The 20349-nt window shown below is 41.0% G+C and overlaps 1 protein-coding gene across 2 annotated transcripts; it reads right to left on the reverse strand.

Annotated features, from left to right (window-relative positions):
• Window positions 1-562: 562 nt before the first annotated feature.
• On the reverse strand, window positions 563-20207 carry ENKUR (enkurin, TRPC channel interacting protein). 2 transcript variants are annotated; one of them, XM_067561712.1, is made up of 6 exons: window positions 20126-20207; window positions 19655-19749; window positions 17275-17420; window positions 9955-10184; window positions 3353-3499; window positions 563-1132 (listed from the first exon to the last, which is right to left on the reverse strand). In XM_067561712.1, exons 2-6 carry the CDS (start codon window positions 19729-19731, stop codon window positions 959-961), a joined length of 774 nt encoding a protein of 257 aa, XP_067417813.1. In that variant the 5' UTR covers window positions 19732-19749; window positions 20126-20207; the 3' UTR covers window positions 563-958. The 2 variants fall into 2 exon arrangements, with proteins under 2 accessions (XP_067417813.1, XP_067417812.1); XM_067561711.1 differs by having other exon boundaries at window positions 3353-3523.
• Window positions 20208-20349: the final 142 nt, after the last annotated feature.

Genomic DNA, 20349 nt, shown 5'->3' on the forward strand with positions numbered 1-20349 from the left:
GCTATGTAGACATACCCTAAGAGTCCTGTGAACCAGGGTTCTAGACCTCTGGTTCCTGATGCTACCTGAAGTCAATTTTTATTTGTGAAAAGCACAATTGCTAGCTATTGTGGAAATGACTGTGATGCCACAAACAAAGCACTCTGTTTTAAAGTGGGAAACCAGCAGCAAGAAGGCAAAGCAAAGTTTTAGTTTTCATGCAAAATGCAACTGTGCTTTATAATAAATATATCAACACTGCATTATGCCCAAGTCATGACCTATGTGTTGTAATATCACTTTCAGTTTAACTTTATATGTATAATGGAAGCAACCAAAAAGTACTCTTCCTGCTATAAATGTATCACAGGATTACGGAATCATTTGTACCCTGCTGTCCATGGTAACACTACTTTACACTTGTTTACACTTGTAAGTGGCCACTACTTTAAATATATTGAAAATTGTTCTTAATAATAAAAATGAAGAATAAAGCAAATGTATGATATAGAAATCAAATGTTTATAAACAGAATGATTCAAAGTTTTCCATTATCATCATTTCTTTAATAACTAGTATGCAAGTTATTCCCATCCCAGTGTATTGACCAAGTTCACTTCTAAGATGCATTAATTCAATTACTTAGCATTATCATGCCAGAAAAAGTGCTTTAAACACATCAAAACTGTCTTTTATATGACATTCATAGGAAAACTAGTTAAAAGAGATTTACTTTAATAACAAATAAAACTCACGTTTCTTCATTGAAAATTAAACTAATATAGAATTTTATTTGAAAAAATATATGAATTATACAGATGATAAATCCCTTAAATGTAACAACTTGGTAAAATTCTATTATACTTATATAAAATTAGCTATTTCTCTATCTCTGAATAACATGGACTTGTTTCACTTCCTTCTTCTAGGCATCTACATTTTCTTCTTAGGGTAACAATACTTCTTTGCAAGGCAGTTCTCAGTTATTTGCAATATAGATAATTTTGTGCTTCTCAATTATATTAATGTCATGCTCCAGTTGTTTCATCTGTGCTTCCAGCCTTTCTTTATGGAACTTCTTTGGTAAGGTGTCTATTTCTACCGAAAGGCCCTGAAACTCATGATGTACCTCTTCCCAATTCTTTTTCAGACCCTAAATCCATTACATGAAAAGGAAACTTATGTGAATAATTTATTTTGTTGAATTGCTGTATTTCTATGCAATATTTAGCAATATTAATAAACATTTTGCCCTGTGATATGTGCTCACCTCCCAATAACAATCAACAGATTGTTAATAATAATGTTAATAATTGATTAACATCTGGATAACTTTTAATAGGGCCAAATAATTGGGCACAATTCATTAATCCCTTAAAAGTCAATGTAGTAACAGCAAGGATGAATTTAGCCAATGGAAAGATAATATATTACAGATTTAAAATGGCATTCTAAAGAGACAATATTTGGCATTACAAGACTTGCTTATATGTGTACTTATAGTGTGTATCTGTACATGGCTGTGTTTTGTTTGTAATAGTTACTTTCTATATCTTTAATGATAACCTGTAATGTAATCTGTAATGACTATTAAAAAAATAAAAGACTATAGCAGCATTTGCATCTAAGGGCTGAATTTGGGCCTGTTTACTTGCGCGTTTGTAATATTATTTTTCTTTAGAATCAAAGGCAATAAAATATACGTATGAAGCTAGTAGTAGTTCAGCAGACATGAGGCATTCTTCACTATTCTGTATTTAGTCATGAAAATGAATACAGGATTTATGAAACCTTCCTAGAAGTGTCATTCATTTTTGTCATTTAGAGTCACCTTTTAATGTGTGCAATTCAGGGCTAATCCTGCACCACTGAAGACAATGGGAGTTTTCACAGTGACTCCAGTGTATAGACCTATTGTAGTTTACTTCCTCCTGGGAGAAGTGGGGAGCCCAAAAGGCAGAGACAAAATCTCCCATCAGGGCTGCTTCAGGGGCAGTACAACAATGTGCTGATCCTTACTATGGATTAGATCATAAACTGACGATCTAGCCCTGTATAAAAAATTATGATGAATGCTGAATCCCTGAAAAAGATATACTGAATCTATTCTCAAAGCTCTTTTTTCTCATAAAGAGTATACTGAAACTAAGTGAAATTGAGAGAAATTTCAGATATTTTGGCCCTAATTATTTCCATTTATTTGTTGTGAGATTTTAAAGCTTGATTCTGTTCTGAGATATGTATTACCATATCTTGTAAAATTGGATAGAACACAGCTGTGCACAAACACAGTCAATTATTTTGCAAGACAAACCTGATACATATCTACATCTGAGAGTGGGACAGAGCCCATATAGCCCACAGAAGCTAATTCCTCCCAACAATTTAACGGTATAAATAACCTTCACCATAATCCTGCAAATACATTTAAAGGAAGTTAAAAGAAGATACTGAGTTATCCAAATAAAACAAGTATCTGAAAATCAACTAGCAAAAAGTACTGCTTTCTTCACACTCTGATATCTGAAAAATGTCAGAAGAGAATTTTATCAAACAAAAAGAATAAGCATGAGAATTTCCAGCCTAGATTGGAGGTTTTTCTTTTCATAAATGTTATAAAGGCCAATAAATAGACACTTACAATGAACATGTTTCCTCAATAATAACTACTATTATGAGGTTATAAATAAGAGACTCACCAATTTCACAATCCATGGTGCAAATTGAGAAATAGTAGTGGCTTTCTCACTTTTCCTTTACACAATTTTGCCATTATGGTGCGAGAGCCTTCTTGTTGACAGCTCTGACAGTCTTCCTGTCTTTATCTCTCTATCTCACACCTTGTTTCAAGACTCAGCTGAAAATATCTCTTTTCTCCCTTGCCTATACCACTTTATTTTTCTCTCCCTCTGATATTATTTATCTAATCCTTTTACTGTATTATTTAACTCTGGAAAATATTTTGGAATACATGTTGTATTATATATATTAAACAAGGGGTGTCATGAATTTTGGGGAAAAAAAGCAGAACTTGTATTATCTAAGACTCAAAAGGTTTTAATCCTGCAGCTGGATTACTGAAGCAATGGGGGAAGGGCTCCAGAATTGGAACCCCAGATGGAAGATACCAGTAAAACTAAGCTTTAGAACATCCTAAACCTGCCAAATTTGAGTCAGATCGTAGTTTGTCCAGCTCTACCTATAATTATTCTAGAGCTCCATCTAGTGAAAAACCAGCCAACCCAATTGCATTGCTTTTTGTACACATAATAGTACTTTAGTACATTGTATAGTTTCCTGTTTTTTATATAGAAATACAAATGTATTTCGTCTTTTGTACTTATCACTGTGAAACCTAAATCAAAATGCATACCTGGAGGAGACTTTCCCTTTCTTCATCAGAGAGCCGTTTCATGGCTTTTTGCCTCAGAGTCTCCTTGACATAGGCATCATATTCTTCTTGGGCTCTCTTTACTTCTTCATTTCGCTTAATTACATATTTGGGAGTAAGACCATAATCCTGAAAGGTTAAGGGAAAAGTTCCCTATATAAACTTATAAGAAGAAATCAATGAACAGTATGATGTAAATATTATCAGTAATGGTATTTTAAATTTATAAAGATAGCTTTGCATATTGTTTATTACTGATGACCAATAAAAATCATGTCAGGGCCATCTTTTCAGAATCAAGAATCAAATCTTATTCTTCTGTAGTCTGTCCAAAGTCTGTGAAAATGATTCTCATAAACGTTATATATAAGGCCTCAGAACCTGATGGAAGTAAAAATTGAAACCTCTATATCTAAGGATTGATCGAAGACTCAGTTTTAGACCAGTTAACCATAGAACAACTATTTTATATTTATACTTTCATGATATCAAATGCCATACTTTGAAATGTACATTCCTTTGATACATTTGAAAGCTTTTAATGTACACAGATTTTGCTATAACATTATACACTATAAAAAAGAGTCAGAATGTTTAATGTGTTGCAGATGGTCTCAGTTAGGCCTGAGAGATAAAGCTTTGCATTAGTGGTATATAACCCCAGCAGTTTCTCTGGGCAGGATTGTGTTTCAAAAAGATACGCTTCCTTCAGAAGATGCCAGATGTGCAGGGGGAACACACCCACTGCATCATCCTTTAGACTTATGCATTGTGCTCTTCTCATTGCACCCAGCTAGATCTGCTGCAGGAGGCAGTCGGGGTCTCACCTCCTTCCCACCACCTTTGGAGTGGCTTGTGACCCAAGAGGTGTAGGGAAGAACTGTGACCATTCTTGGCCATTGCATAGGTGGTGTAAGGGATGGGAACATTCTTGCTCCTTCTCCTGTATTTGCTGACTTGCCTAGTTACTGGGCATGAGGTGTTCCTATGAATGTCAAAGATAACATACAAAACAGACAAAAGTTCCCTTGACTGGAATATGACTTTACATACTAAAATTTACTTTTTAATGGATCTTTTAAAGCTGTTATAAGTACTAGTTTCAAATGTAAAATTCTGCATTAACTGGTGGGTAAACAAACAACATATACAATTTCCTTTGTGATATTTTGTAAGATTTTTCAAAGGAATATCTTGTTCTGTAAAGCAATGTAGGCACTCCACATTTCTTGCAAGTTTTATGATGTGAAGATAGATTGCTGCACCTCTTTTGAACATACAACAGGTGCTCATTTGTATGGAAAAGTGTGTGATTGGATAAAATAGACAGCGAGTGTATCGCAGTTTTACTCAGTTTTACCCAACTTTTGTAGATGAGCATATAAGGATATTATTAATCCTAATCAGTGTTCATGTGACCTTTCATAAAGATCTAATAATTTAGATGTGAGATGATATTTACGGATACCAAGCAAATATATAAAGAGACATATACCAGTAACATTCTGGAATGTAAACTACAGTTTGTGGAGATTTTGCAGTGAAGCAATGAATATTTCAATTTTAGATTTTTTTTTTTTTTTTTTTTTAACACTAGAGGTTCAGGGTCCTATGAAGGCAGAGGATCCCAGACATTTTTCTGCTCTAATTTTCCACTCCCCCTTCCCCCGCATACCAGAACAACCATCCAGTGAATGGAAAGTTGTGGCTCCACTAGAAGCCTACCAACACCACTCATGAAATGGCATGGGGTCATTGCAGAGCAACATGAAGCAGTGTTTCCTCAGTGACTGAGCGTACTGCCTTTGCAGTACTCCCCTGATGGGCTATGAGAGAAGTCAGAGTGAGTCAGCTCTGATAACCCACAGGATAGCATGTTGCCAAACCCTTTGAAATGGAGCAAAGCTGAGTAAAAGGACTGTGCTACATCTGAAAATGTTGCACAGCTGAGAAATGGACTTGTGAGCTTGTCCAAGTGGCTGGGACATGGATGTTACTACAGGACATGGCAGAGATTTTCAAACTGTGGAGCACACCCTCCTGGGGGGGCATGGAGGAACATTCGGAGGAGGGACAAATGGCAATGCCAGGAGGCTTGTGCCAGCCCTCATGGGGGCAGGCAGGGAGTGCCACTTCCATCCCCGACTCAACTCAGCGGACCACCCATCCAGTAGGTCAGTGTCAACATCCACCGCTCCTGTCAATTTCTGCTCCTGGCAACCTCTGAGCCTAGCGCTGGCTCTGCCCCCAGAGACCATCGCATGTACCTTCTACCTTCTGCAAGGTAGAAGCAGCCCGCTGCTGAGGAAACTTTGGCTGTGCCATAGGTAAGTATCTGTGTATTTGAAACTTCCGCGTGTAGGTAATTTAATTAAAGTTGTGTTAAGGTCTCTGTTAGGTCAGGCTATCAAGCATACATTTGCATGTGTCTATTTTTGTTTGGGTTGGGGTGTTCAACCCAAAGAGGGGGATCAGCTCAAAAAGTTTAAAAACTGCTGGGATATGGGGAAGTAGCAGGCCACTCTTCTCCCTGCATGATTGGGCTTTGATGCGTGATGTACCACAAAGATCTCCTCTATGACATCCATAGTTACGCAGAGTCCCTGTCAAAAGAGTCTCTCTGGGGCACCTCCCTAATTAGGCTAGGGCCACCTTCCATGTCCAATTACCACCACGGGATTGGCCCAGTATAGGCCACAGACTCTTAGTCCCTTGCAGCAGGCCCGCCCTTGTGGGCCTGCCTATTTTGTTTACAAATTGGGAGAAAAGCACAAGTTCTATTCAAAACAAAAAAAGCCCTATCTGTGGTCAATAATAAGCAAAAATGTCTGTGGCACCACCTTACTTTAGGGGTGCCTGGGCAGCAGCTTTGTCAGAGTCCTTACAGCTGAATAGCCAAGTCAGTTTCTCTCTATTGAGCTTGCACCTGGGGTTCACTGGACTCCTTGTAGAGCTGGGAGGGTTTCTGCGTGAGGGTTCCCCTGCTGTTTCAGGAACCACTCCTGTCACTCCCTTCTCAGGGCTTCTCCCCTTGCATACTGCAGCTTCCTTCTTTTTCAGCCTTCCTGCCTACCAGGCGTGACTGGCAGGGCCAGAAGGGCAGGGCTACCTTTGCGCACACAGCCTCCCATGCCCCTTCCTTGTCAGTGTAAGGTTTATACACACGCTTACATACCCTGCCCCTCAAAAATGACACCAGGGAGTCATGTTCTGCAGTGGATGTGCTGTCCTTCTCAGTTGTAGTGTCTGGGCTTTGAGAAAAGAAATTGGCTATGAGCCTTGTCTGCTCTGTAGGACACGTGGAATCTGTACGATTGTAGGGCTAGCTACCAAAGACAATCCTCGTGTTTGTGTCTTTCCTTGTGTGCAGCCATCGGAGGGACACATGATCTGTAATCAGTGAAAAGGAGGTCCCCAATAAGTAATAACATGAAGTATCCATGGCCCACTTGATAGCCAAGGCTTCTTTTTCGATTACTGAGTATGCCTTTTCACGTGGAAATAATTTTCGACTCAGGTACAGTATGGAGTGTTCCTCTCTGTTGATGATCTGTGAGCATTGCCCCTACCCTCACATTTGATGTGTCCATCTAAGTCCTTCAAAAAGTCTGGGTTGAAGAGCACCCGTATGCAACATAAGCTCTCTTGTAATGTTCTTAAGGCCTTACTGCAAGAATCAGACAACTGCACCTTTTGTGGTTTCCCATCCCTGATCAGGTCCGTGAAGGGGGCTGAATGGTTCAAAGTTCAGCATAAAGTGGCTCTAATATCTAAACCAAACCCAGAAATTGTCTAACTTGCTCCTTCGTCATGGGCCTCAGGTAGTTGACTAAAGCCTGTACCTTGTCCACAAGTGGGCATATATGTCCACTTCCCACCATATTCCCAAGTAGGTGGCTTCAGGATTCCCAGTTTTGCACTTAGCCATGTTGGCAGTTAGGTCGGCGCTGGCAATCGACTACAATATTTTGGTAACATGGTTGAGATGGCTGTCCCAATCTTGGTTATATGTAACTATGTAATCTAAATAAGCAGCAGTTTATCAATCACAGAGGAGGAGGACCTGGTCCACTAATCTTTGAAAGGTCACGGCAGCTCCATGTAGCCCAAATGGCATTGTTCAAGAGTGGTACAGCCCAAATGGTGTGGCAAATGCTGATTTCTCTCTGGACTCCAGAGTCAAGAGAATCTGCCCATACCCTTTTGTAAGATTAATTGTAGGTATGTACCTTGCTGCCCCATGACATTCCAGTAGCTCATCTATTTTAGGCATGGGGCATGCATAAAACTTGAAAATTTCACTGATTTTACAGAATGCAAAATCTCATCATGCCATCAGGCTTTGGGACGAGAACTATGGGGCTTCACTACTCACTGCGTAACTCCTCCATCATGCTCATGTCCAGAATCGTTTGGAGTTCAGTCTTGATGGTGTCCCACATCCTCCTGGGTAAAGGTCAAACAGTCTCCTGCCCTGCCAGAGGGCCCGGGCTTATAGACTGTTTTGGGGCACTTCGTTGCAGGCCAGATCCCTAACTGTTTGCTGTCCTGCCCTATCAGAGGGTCTGGGCACACAGAGTGTCACTAATTCCCTGCTTTTGTCTCTTGAGACTATCCCTACTGCTTGGACTACGAGGAGGCATGACCTCCCTCAGAGACTGACGCCAAGGGACAACCACACTTCATTACAGAGCCCGATGGAGGCTGCACAAGGATTTGGCCCTGTAAATGGAGTTTCACAATAAAGAAGTTTCAAAAAGCACTGCAATACACTGAAAAACTATAGGATTTTTGTTTCTGCTTCACTAGAAGTGGAGTTCTCATTGCATTATTTATGAATTTGGCCCATACTGGAAGATATGTTGTCAGCTGTTAGGTGATAGGCCTTGTAAAAATATGGTTCTTGGTAGCATGTACAGCAATACCCATTCTACTTCCAATGATTTAAAATCTCAACCCTGTCATTAATAATAATATTACATACAACCCCAGCCCAAAAATCCTGCATTAAAAGAATGTTATGCAGGTTTCAGGGTCATGCACTCAAAAGTTAGGAAATGCCAGAACGGAGATACACAGTTATAAAGCTAATTGCAACTTTGTCTCTGCTTTTAGCCTCACTGACTATGGCTCATTCAGGTATGAGGCCTCTTCCCTTTGCCTGTCCAGGGATGGAGTCCCACGATTCTCCCGCTCTTAGACCATATCCCTGAGGCTACAGCTCCTTGTGTATCTCCCACAATCACTTAGCAAGCCTGAGATCAGCACCTGCAATTCTTCCCTTAGGGAGCTTGTGACTAGAGCTAGTTGGAAATTTCCTAACAAAACAGTTTAGTCGGAAAATGCCAATCTGTGGAACCCAAAATGTTTCACAAAAACTCATGGAAACCTGACTGTTTCCCTGCTACCTAGCCAAGCAGGGAGTCTGGGTTTCCAAGGTTTGTAGCTCTGGGGCAGCACCACTATGGGGTGCTCAGCTTCCAGGCTTTCGGCAGAGGAGTGGGGAGACTAAGTGTACGTCTATAAAGCAATTAAACACCCGCGGTGGCTCTGGTTGGCTGACTCGGGCTACAGGGCTATAAAATTGCTGTGTAGACGTTTGGGCTCAGGATGGAGCCTGAGCTCTGGGACCCTGTGAGGGGAAGACGGTCCCAGAGCTCGGGCTCCAGCCCAAGCCTGAACATCTACACAGCAATTTTTAGCTCTGCTACCCACGCCTCTTGAACCCGAGTCGGTGTCAGGTCTTTTATTCCAGTGTAGGTGTATCAGAGTAGCCTGAGCTCTAACCAGGACTTGGCTCCCAGCTCTGCAGCAGAGAGCCTGGAAACCCTGAAAACCCTGTTTCAAGCCACAGTTTTCAGGGTTTCCACGCGTGCTGCTGCAGATCTGGGAGCCTAGAATTCCTGTGAGCCCCAGGTCCCCACTCAGCCGTTGCTCCCTAGGTTTCAAGTCAGGAGCCTGGAAGCTCTGGAACCCTTGAGAGCCCCGGCTCAAGCCCTGGCACTGCAGGGGCTCTCAGGGCTTCCAGGCTCTCTGGCCCTGAACTCGACTCTTGGGCCAGCTGACTCCTGAGGTTGTGGGAGTTGGGCACCCTAGGGGGCCAGCTGGCCAAGGAGTTTGGAGGTCCTCGGGTCCACCGCCCTGGGACAACCTGTATCTTCTCATATGTTTCTTCTCAGTTTCACTGCTACCCATTCTGATCCCTTTAAGGACTGTCATTCGGGGTTGACAATGGTGAAGCTGACATGAATCTCATCAATTTCACTTAGCTGTTCTTTAGAATGTTCATAGTTGGTTATTATTTTGGCATGCTGCCAAGTTTGTTGACACTACAAGCAAGAGAAGGGGAATGAGAATATTCAAAAGCTTATATCTGAACCAAACCTTTACGAAATGTCATGGTACAAAGGAAAGGTACTTCTCTGATCCCAGGGCTTTCTCCCTGATGAATTTCAAATGTCTGCTGCAAACAATGGAGTATTAGAAATTCTCAGAAAAAGTAAGATGCATCTTTTAAAATGAAAAGTATTGGGCATATATATATAACCCATATATAACCCCCCTTATAATTTAACAAAACCTACCTTTTTATTAATGAATTTTGGAACAAGTCCTGAAGTTTCAAGGAGATATTTGTCTCCTTGTCTCCTGTCAACACAAAGAGGTTGAGGCTTCTTAGCCACGCCCATGATAACATCAGCTGCATTTGTATTTATGAAATTCTTTTTACTTTGAATTCCCATAAGTGGGTGATCTGTCATTTGTGGCACTGATGGTATTGTTAGTATCCTCTTTCTTCCTTCATCTCTTTTTCCTGTGGAATTAAGCACATAAACACCCTATAGCTAATATAAAGCAGTAAGTAATTTTCCAATGTCAGCATTCTCAGGGGTCTCAAGTGGGAGAAACAAATAAACTGAAAAAAAAATGTACAGAATTACTTGGAAATGAAAATCAACTAGGTCAACAACATAAGAATGGATTGGGAAACTGTTGTAATGAAAAACTTCTTAAAGTTTGTTGGACAGCAAAAGACCTAAAACCTACAGAAAATCTATGTGGCTCCTGTTCAGGTTTTACACTATGAAATCCATGTAAAAGTACTATCCTGTAAGACTTGTCTTGATCCATACTTTTTCTGCTAGCTGTAGGAGAATTATACTACTAAACTTATGTTTTACCACCAATAAAGAAATATTTTTAAAATGTGTGTAATATTTTATAAAATTAAATGTGCATTACTCTACATGGAAGAGAAAAAACAAATGTTTATAGTTATGTATTTTGAGCTCTCTTTAATGTTTTGTCATTTTTAAAATAAGTTAACCCAACATGGGTGCCAGGCTCGTATAATTTTTGGTGGTACCCTGGCCAGGGCACTGGGACCATGTCATGTGGGAGAGGGACAGGGGCAGGGGCAGGGGCAGGGTGGGAGGGGGGAGCAGCCGCCGCACAGCGCTGCTTGGGGCTGGGAGCGGCTCCTGGCCAGGGCACTAGGTCCAGTGGGAGAGGGGCAGAGGTGGGAGGGGGGAGCAGCCGCTGCTGTGCCACACACCTTGGGGCCAGGGCTGGAATGGGTCGTGGCCAGCTGCTGAGTGTGTTGTGGGGGGAGGGAGGCAGAATGGCCGGGCCACCCTGGGTGCTGTGGGCCGCTGCACTGCACCTCGACAGCAGGCCCCCCAGCACCACAGAAATATTGGTGGATGGGCCTACCATCCTCAATGTTGATAGAGCACAGGCACCATGGGCCAATGTAACTCACCGCCTATGACCCCAAATGGTCTCATTTTGCTCTTCATTGAATCTACCTTCCTATCTGTTCTGTTTCTCTACCTGCTTCTGTACCCAAGCAAATGCTTGCCCGATCCTCCTCTCCCACTACACATTCTGCTCATGCTTTTAGCCTCCTCCCCTGAACAGACTGTCAAATTGTCTCATTCCCTCTCTTACGGAAAGATCTCTGGCAGTTCAAGTCCTACTGTTAGCTTCAGTCACTGAAGGTAGTTTCTGTTTCCTCTCCTCCTCCTGTGTAGCAGCAGCCCACTAGTGGAAGCTGGTATGTTAGTTCATCTTTCTTATTTTCAGCTGCTTTTACACTTGCAGAGACAGCTGGAAGCAAGAAGAGGCAGTACCAAGTAACCAACCAGCTCTCTCTGAGCCACCAGAAAGTGCTCAGTGGGCCATTCGTAGGCCATAGACCAGAATTTGGGAACTAATAAAAGTACAGTATGTTTCTGATTGTGTGGTAAAAGGCTAACAATAAAAGTAGCTTTTGTAAAATGGTTAGGAGGTACTGTCATTGAACAGGGCAGCTGTTTTATTTGAAATACCTTCAATTCTTGCCATATTCCCATTTAGGCTATGTACACATTGACAGTGTCAAATTCACCGCCGTGAGATCAATTTTTCCGGATTGATTGAGTGGCAGGGAAGACACAATCAATCGATCCGGAAGTCAATCTATTAAAACCACCTCCAAAAAAAGCATAGCGCTGTGTCGACGGGAATGCATTTCCCGTCAGTGCATCGCAGTGGAGACGGCGTGCTAAAGTGAAGTAATGAAGTCGGCGGGAGTTACACAAGCTACTCTGTGTAGCTTCTTGCACATACAGCACATATGGCACATACTTTCTTTATAATTCTGCTTCTTTGAATAGATCATCATGCAGAAATCTTACTCTTGGGTCTCTTGAATGTAGACTGAGATTGGCTGGAAACTCTCAAAACTAAGGAGTTTTTGAGGGTTGGACCCACCCACCCACACCAATGGGTGAAACACTCTTCTCTGGCAGCACAAGTGGTACAACACAATGGAGCACTCAACTATCATTCCTTTCTTGAGTAAAAAGATAAAACATTCACCTAAGTACATCCATACAGACAAAATCCCTCAGAACTAACATCCCCAAACATTGTTAGGTAGTTGATGAGTGAATAAGAATCCTGTGAGATTATATCGGTAAAGAAGCAGAATTACAATTAAGTGATTTCTCCTTCTTTAAAGATACTATCATCCAGGATTCTCACTCTCAGAGAGTACATAGCTTGAGGAATGTCCCTTTTACTAAAAAGTTCAGTGATACACATTGCATCAGGCAGTGATGAAAATATCACTCCATGTTAAATAAACAACTAGTAAGGTTTCTTCCTTTTCTTTACTTTTTTTAAATAATGGAAAGGAAGGATCAGACCTCCAAAGAACATAAAGCACAAAACAAAAGAACTTCCAGACTGAATCTCAAAAAAAGAAAATGTGCCCAACCAAAACAAGGGGCCTCACAAAAGAAACATGAACTCTAAACAGTGGGAGAATTCACACCTCTTTACTTCAGAAGTGTAGCCCTGATAAGCCAATGAAGGATTTACTCATAGAGGAAGGAAATAAGAAACATAAGCTACATAAGCCAGGAGAGTGAAGTAGCTACCTGCATTTGACCATGTTTAAAACATCCCTGAAGTTCATATAGCAAGCTGCTTGCTATACTTCTGATAGTGTAAGAAAGGATGTGACTTTCTAAATATCAGTTATCCAGATCATATTAGTAAAAGATGGTAATAGTTCTTAGTCATGTCCTCTTTTAACAGCAATGCCCAAGAAACTGTTGGGAAAAAACAAGAGTTTGGATGGACCTCAACTCTGCTCTAGACAAAACCCCAAGGATCTTTTAATGTCAAACTCTGGGAGAAGAACCTCACTAAGACCAGCATACAGGCCTGGTAAAGATGAGGCACTGATTAAACACTGAAAATGTAGATACATTCAGACTCTATTGGCTGTTCCACCTTATTTTATCTGTCCAGCACTTTCTATTTTCCCTGCTGCTATAATGGCCACATGATTCCTAATCATTAATTAATTTATTCTCACAACATTCCTGTGCTGAATACCTACAAATTGTACTGAAGTCAATGGCAGTCAGAGGTCTCCAACATCTCTGAAAATCAAGATTTAAGTGACATGCCCAAACTCACACTGAAAGTCTGTGGCAGAGTCAAAAAGTGAATCCAGATCTCCTGTGTCCCAGTTCAGGGCCTTAACCAGAAGATCATCTTTCCTCTCACTGTGCAAATGAAAGCCACAGTCAATTTCCATAAACGAGGCTAAGTACACTGGAACTATGAATATCTTGAAAGTCCATAGGATAAGGAGTTATTATTGGGAGGTTTTTCAGCATGTAAAACCTCATATTAATCACATACAGGGCTCTGGAAACAGTGATTGACCCTTCTTTTAGCATGAGATGGGCCAAAGTAGGTACCCCATGAATGAAGGATTTAGTTTGTCTGAAAAACAGAATCAGACAAAAGAAGAAGGTGACCAAGGGGTTGTGTGGCACCACACCACCCATCTTACCTATAAATGATTATGGCAGACTTCTTCCAATAAACCCAAATTTGAGACACTTACTCAGAAAAAAATATATTTCCAGAACTCTACCCTATTAAGACACTGTTCCTGGCCTGGGATGTTGCCAACCCGGACCCTTGAGCTGATGTGATTAATTGCCACTAATAGATGGGCACCAGACACGCTGATGAATAGTCATGCATGAGCCCCTCTCTCTAGAGGACAGAGAAGCCATGGGTTGTTAGTGTGGTCTTTTTTCTGTGCCATTAGCAGAAAATCAGTAGTTTACCGTTCAGATAAGTGGTGAAAAATTCCATCTCTAGTGTTTCCCACCAGAGGAAATTCCCTGTTCCAGTGATCACTCAGGAGGATCTACTATGGTTTGATTCAGTCTGTCTTCAATCATATTCTCCTTCCCCAGCAGGTAAGTAGCAGCCAGGAATTTAATATGGGACGGAGCCCATTCCTACATGAGCAGAAGGCAGACACAGAAGGCATGACTCAGTGCTTCCCTGTTAGTTTATATACATATGATGGCCTGACTGTCCATTTAAATCAGGAGCTTTTGGAATATGAAATCTCTGAAGGCTTAGTGTTTGCACCCTCATCTTCAGAACGATGACATGACGTTGTTGTCCTCTACTTCTTCGTGAGCCAGTAAATGAGTTTGGCATTAATAGTCAAAATCAATGCAAGCTCACAAGTACAGCTGGAGGCAATTACAGACCCAACTGTCCACAAGGAGGTACTGAGTGACAGTGCTCTATAAGAAGCACAATATCTCATTGCACCTGCAGCCAAATGAAGGGCTTAAGTGCTTCTGTCTGTACAAGGCCCTATCCCGTTGCCCACTTTTTCATTAGAAGTAGTGAACCCAGACTTCAAAGGAGGCACTGATACACCAAACAATAATAGAAGTGACAAAGCTATTGGTCAAAGTGCCATAATCCAATGCAGACCAGTGGTTCCATCCTAAGGCAGGAAAGTGACATACCTCAAAGGAAATGTCTAAGCACCATAATAGTTCAAAGGGTATATCTTCATTTTGTGTGAATCCTAGCTTGAGGAGACATACAGCACTTGCACTAGCTCTCACTGGGCTGGTGTGCTAAAAATATAATGTTGCTATGACAGTGCAAGTGGTGGGAGGGGCTATCTGCCCAAGTGCATGCCAGTTAAAGACCCAAGGTTTGTACTCAGGGCAGCAAAGCCTCTCCTGCTGCTGGTGCTTCTGGGGCTTCACTCTATTTTTAGCCCACTGTCTCAATGAAAGCTAGTACAAGTATATCTCCTTGAACTGGGAATCACATCCCCAGCTTGAAATGTAGACACATCCTAAGGTATAAATACAGTGGTGCCTAACAAAGGTGCTGAGAAATTCTGAGGCCATGACATATTAATCCCTGGGAAAGGGATGCCGGAGCTACACTGCAGCACTGAAATACTGTCACACACCAGGATGTAGGTGATTCGTCCTAGTGGCTGAAACAGGAGTCTGGCCTAGTGATCGGAGCAGAATCAGAGGGCAGAACTGGAGTCAGGGTCAGGAGATGAGCCAACAGTCAAAGCCAAGAGTCAGAAGTTCTGAGGAAGGTAGGGATTAAGGTTGGAGCATGAGCAGACATGGGTTGGAGCAAGGACTGGTACAGGATGCAGGTCTGGCACAGCTGCGGGTGTGGAACACACTGAGCAGCCACTGTGCTGTTATTGCTACAAAGGCTTAAATGGTGATCTGTTGACCCTTCCGTCCAATCAGGGAGCACAGTCACTTGGGGCGGGTTTATAGGGCCCACCCAATCTCAAAAAGTGGCTAGGCAACTGCACCCGAGAGACAGATGAATTCTTGACAAATACTGAGCCTCAGTGGGGGCTCTGTTGTGTTGTGGCCATTTGGAGGCACTGATATGCTGACACCCCAAAAAGGCACCAAAGTATCCGGGACACTATGGAGCCTTGAAGCACCAAACTCAAATAGGGGCACAGTGACTGTTCTGAGATGCTGATTCAACATGCTTTCATAGGGCATCAAAGTGTCAAATCTCAATACAAATAGATGCACTACAGCTATTCTGAGGTGCTCAAACAATAGGAGATCACAGACATGCTGAAGTGCTAATCCTTAAAAAAAGGCATTAGGGCCTGCCCTGAAGTACAGGTATATCTACAACTGTTCTCTGGCCTAGCCTGAGGCATCATTGTGCCAAAATGTTAATCCTGAGCTCTGAGGCACAATACCCTGAACTTGTCAGGTGCTGTTGCAATGAGATCCAGCGTTCCAATATACCGAACTCTGATGCACCACACTCTACTAAAGTTTTATGCTGAGGCTTCACAGTTGGTTGCTGCATTGAAGCCACTTTCAGATGCCTTCAGGCCACCAATTCTTATCCTGAGGCTCTAATGGCCCCAACTATTGAGCCATCAAACTCCCAAGCTCTGTTTCCAGCCCCACAGCTATTTTCAATGCCAAAGTTGCTCCTAGGCACCAGGCAGGTCCAGATGCTGGGCTTCCACATTGCTCCCAGACATCGTTTACTGTACACTGAACTTTTGCACTTTTCAAGGCTTGAAACATCCAGAGACCTCACAACTCTGCTGCAAATTCTGACAGTGACACATTTACAGCAGTCTGGTTGGAGTGAGAATGACGTCCCTGCAGATTAACTGCTCCTGCATAACCAGTCAGGAGTGTGGAGACTAAAACCGCCAAGTCCCTCTACCAAGGAGGAGGGAAGGTGTAAAAAGCCAGATTGTTGGCAACAAAATTCTCAAAGTTGAATATCCCACTTGCTGATGGCTATGTGGAATGCAACCCTCCAAAACTTTTCAGCTTTGCATATTCCAAGCCAGTCTCACACTACAGGTTTGAGATCCAACAGCAATTATCAAAGTAAAAATCCTGTGATGACAGTATCATTAAGAAAATCACACACACTTTTCCCAGATCTCTTCAAGTTTTAAGATCAAAGGGTTGAGAAAATCTTAATATGTAATTTCCTTGCTTTTGTGAATAATGGTTTTTAACTTTTTAATTTGTATTATTTGATTTAAAATATTCATATTAATGACCAATTCATAAAATGGCTGATGTATAATCTAAATTAAATATTTACAGAGAGCACAACATCAACCTTAAAATCACACTTTTTAGAATTTTTTAGCCTACTATTGTTACACCTAATATCTAAGATGACTATAACCAAAAGAGATTAATTATTATTCTCTATTTTTCAGTTTGCTTTGTGCATTTGGCAGTACTTTGTATATAGTTAGTTGTACTATTTTCCAGTTAGCTGGTTAGTCACTTTCCCTTGTTGTTTGTTAATGTCTTTTATACAGCAAAAGAAGAGAGAAAAAACATTTTTTTTAAAAATAGTACGATTGTTAAACCACACATCCTGCAAGGGAACACAAGGGCTGTCAAGTACATAGAACTATTTTAAACTTTAAAAAAATGACTAGCTTTCAGGCTGATGGGTTCACTTTCAATACAGATACAAATCCTAAATATACAAGAAAAATATGTTACTTTTCACATATTTATGCAAAAACATACTGTCTGGTAGCTTTGGTTCCTTTGAATGTTTCTGAAGAAAGTTTTTTGGAGAGGGCACTTCAACTTTTGCTGGTCCCATAGTTTTCCATGGAGCTCTATTTCCTTGTATTTCATGTTTCACGGAAGGTCTAAATGTTGATATATATCTTTAATGTTAAAAAAATAACCAGAAAGTAGTTAAAAGTTAGAAATGTGTTTTTATGTATATATTGCAGTCTTTTTCTATAGCTGATATTCAAATAAATAAATAAATTGTGTGGCTCAACAAAAATGCTTTGGGTACCACATACTAAAAGTAAGACATTATAGCAACATTTTTATGAGATTACAGCATAATTTTGCATTGTACACACTTCTTAGTGTTCTTTTTAAATCATTTGCATTTTAAAATGACATTTTCTTGTGGGTCCTCAATCCAGCAGGACTAGCACATCAACTTCATCATACTTTGTCCAAAGATCATTCAAAATAGGCATATGTGTTTCTGAATGAAGACTTCAACTACATTCATGGGACTTTCCAAATTTGAGCATATACAGTATAAGGAGAGAGAAAGCCACAATTTACAATTTATACTTTACATAGTATTCCTCCAAAAGAGGCAACTTCTGTTTATGGGAAGAGCAAAGAACCACATAATTAATTATTATTATTGGTACTGCTGTAGGAAATAGAGGCCTTAGTGATAGACTAGAACCCCACTGTGCTAGGCATTGTACAAATATTTTTGGATGACACTGCAATCACTCATATTGAGGCCAAAAGCTTATGAGATTTCAAAAATGGATTAGACTTTTATATTGACTATGACAGCATACATAGTTATATCAGATAAAATAAAACTATATTTTAAAGATATATACAGCCTCATGCTTCAGAAAATATGTCAATCACTTACTGATGGGGGTTGTGTAGAAACTTCCCCTATGGGTGTGTTATTTTGTAATTGTCCCCTACACATTTCTTTCGCCTTCCTCTGAAGCATCTGGTACTGGCTAATGTCAGAATGTAGACTAGAAGGACCATTGGTCTGAGCCAGCATAGCAAATTCTATGTTCCAATATCATATACTTCTTATATGGCATAGTGCTAAAATGACTGAAATCAATGGCAATTTTGTTACCGGCTTCAGTGGGTGCAGATTTAGATCTAAGGGCCCAGGCATGGAAGAATTTATACGCTGTATGTCCATAATTCTGGACACGACATCTGTTATATAATAAGGTTGTTCTCCTTGAGAGTGGTACCCTCACTTGCTTTAATCAAAGGTATGCATACTTGTGTGCCAAAAACCTGAACAGGAACAACAACAACAACAAAAGACATGTGGATTTATGGTTACATCTATCTGTTGTCAAGATATGGATTACTTGTGGTATCAATTTGTAGTACTCACAAATTGTTTTTTGTTAATCTTACTACACAATAATAATATTGAGATAAAAATTGTAGCGTTTTAGAAAAAGTCAGAACTGTGCAGTCCTCCCAAATGGCAAAACCCTAAGATGTTACCCAACAGCACATGATGCATTTTCAAGTATGGTAAAAGCAAAAAAAGTGAATGTATATGGTACAACCCAGTTAATAAAAAAAGAACAGAAAATAATTGTTGCGTTTTTCATTTGAGAATCTGCTTTCCTTCTTCAATCATGCAAACTAACCCACTGAGGTCCAGAAATGGCCTTTGACTGCTAGGAAGGAGATAGATCTTCCTTCTCATACAATTTAAAAACTAGAGAACAAAAAAGAAATGTAGAGCTTTTGAAATGTATGAAAAGGGTCTTAGAATAGCCCCTTTCCTTAGCTATTCTTATATAGTGTCATTGGATTTCCACCCCTTCCTTCCCAAGTGTGAATTAGACAAGTCCCCTTTTATGGGATAAATGTTTTGTGTAACTAATAAGAAAAAGTGAAAGAAGTGATTTTTCAGTTATGGAAGACACAGGAAATGGAGTATTGAGGGTAGTAATGCAACAGAATTTAAATGAAAAGCTCCTTAGGGCAGGAAACACCTTCTTCTCTATGTTGTATACTGCCAAGAGCATTGTTGGTATACATTAAATAATAAATAATGAAAAGATGGAGGACTCTGCAACATGATCCATTTTTCATATATAAATGGTGCAGAACCCAGGAATGTGACGAATTAGCAATGTGGACCCTTTAGTTGGACAAAGACTGGATATTTTCGTTGTGGTAACTCACTAACATTTCCATTTATTTTATAAAAGGAGTGTGCAAAAGATTGTATTAAACTTGGTTTGATAACATAATGACTAATAACAGGGCAAAGCAAGTGTGTTGTTTGGTTACGTATATACTTACAGCTTCACCATAACAATTCCCCAAGCGAGAAAATGATTCTTTCTTACCCACGTACCTAGGTAGTTTGATTGGCTTTTCCTCCACCCGGGGTAGGAGATTATATATGCTCTCTTGGGCACACAGCGCTGCCATCCTTGGCCAGATGGGGCCCTGGGGATAATACATTTACATTGTATGCACTGTTAAGACATCCCCCGTGTTTGCTCCTTCTTTTTCCTTGTCATTTTCTCATTCCCTCTTATCTACCTCCCCTTCTCCCTCTATTTTTTTCCACTTTCCCCCCTTACTTCCTTTTTCTCTCTTCCACCACTCTCATTCCAGCCCTTCTTCTTCCTCCTTTCTCTCTTCCCCTGCCCCTCTTTTTCTCTCCTATGCCATCTCCCTCTCGTCATTCCTCCTCCTCCTCTCCAGCACGCTATTCCCCCTCTGCTGTCAGCCCCTCTATCCCCTCCGCCTCATTCCCCTTCTGTCCCCATCACCCTCGCTTCCACCCGCCCCCGTCCCCACCGCTCCCTCCTTCCCTCACCCTGCTCCGCTTCGTCTCAGCTGAGGGGATGCTGCTACCAGAGATTTGCCTACTGTTGTCTTTTCAGTTGCTATGGGAAACCATTGCTTAGTAACGCCTGTGTGCAGGGGCTGGGCTATTTGTGACCTCACTTCCTTCTCCCTCAGCCTGATAGACCTAGGAGGCGGTACCCAATAATGGGGAGATGGATCTTGCACAGGCGCACTAAGCTGAACGGAGTGGGA

This window comes from Emydura macquarii, unplaced genomic scaffold (genome assembly GCF_026122565.2).
Source record: "Emydura macquarii macquarii isolate MOO-44397 ecotype Brisbane River unplaced genomic scaffold, CSIRO-AGI_Emac_v2 contig_2422, whole genome shotgun sequence".
Lineage (NCBI taxonomy): Eukaryota > Metazoa > Chordata > Testudines > Chelidae > Emydura > Emydura macquarii.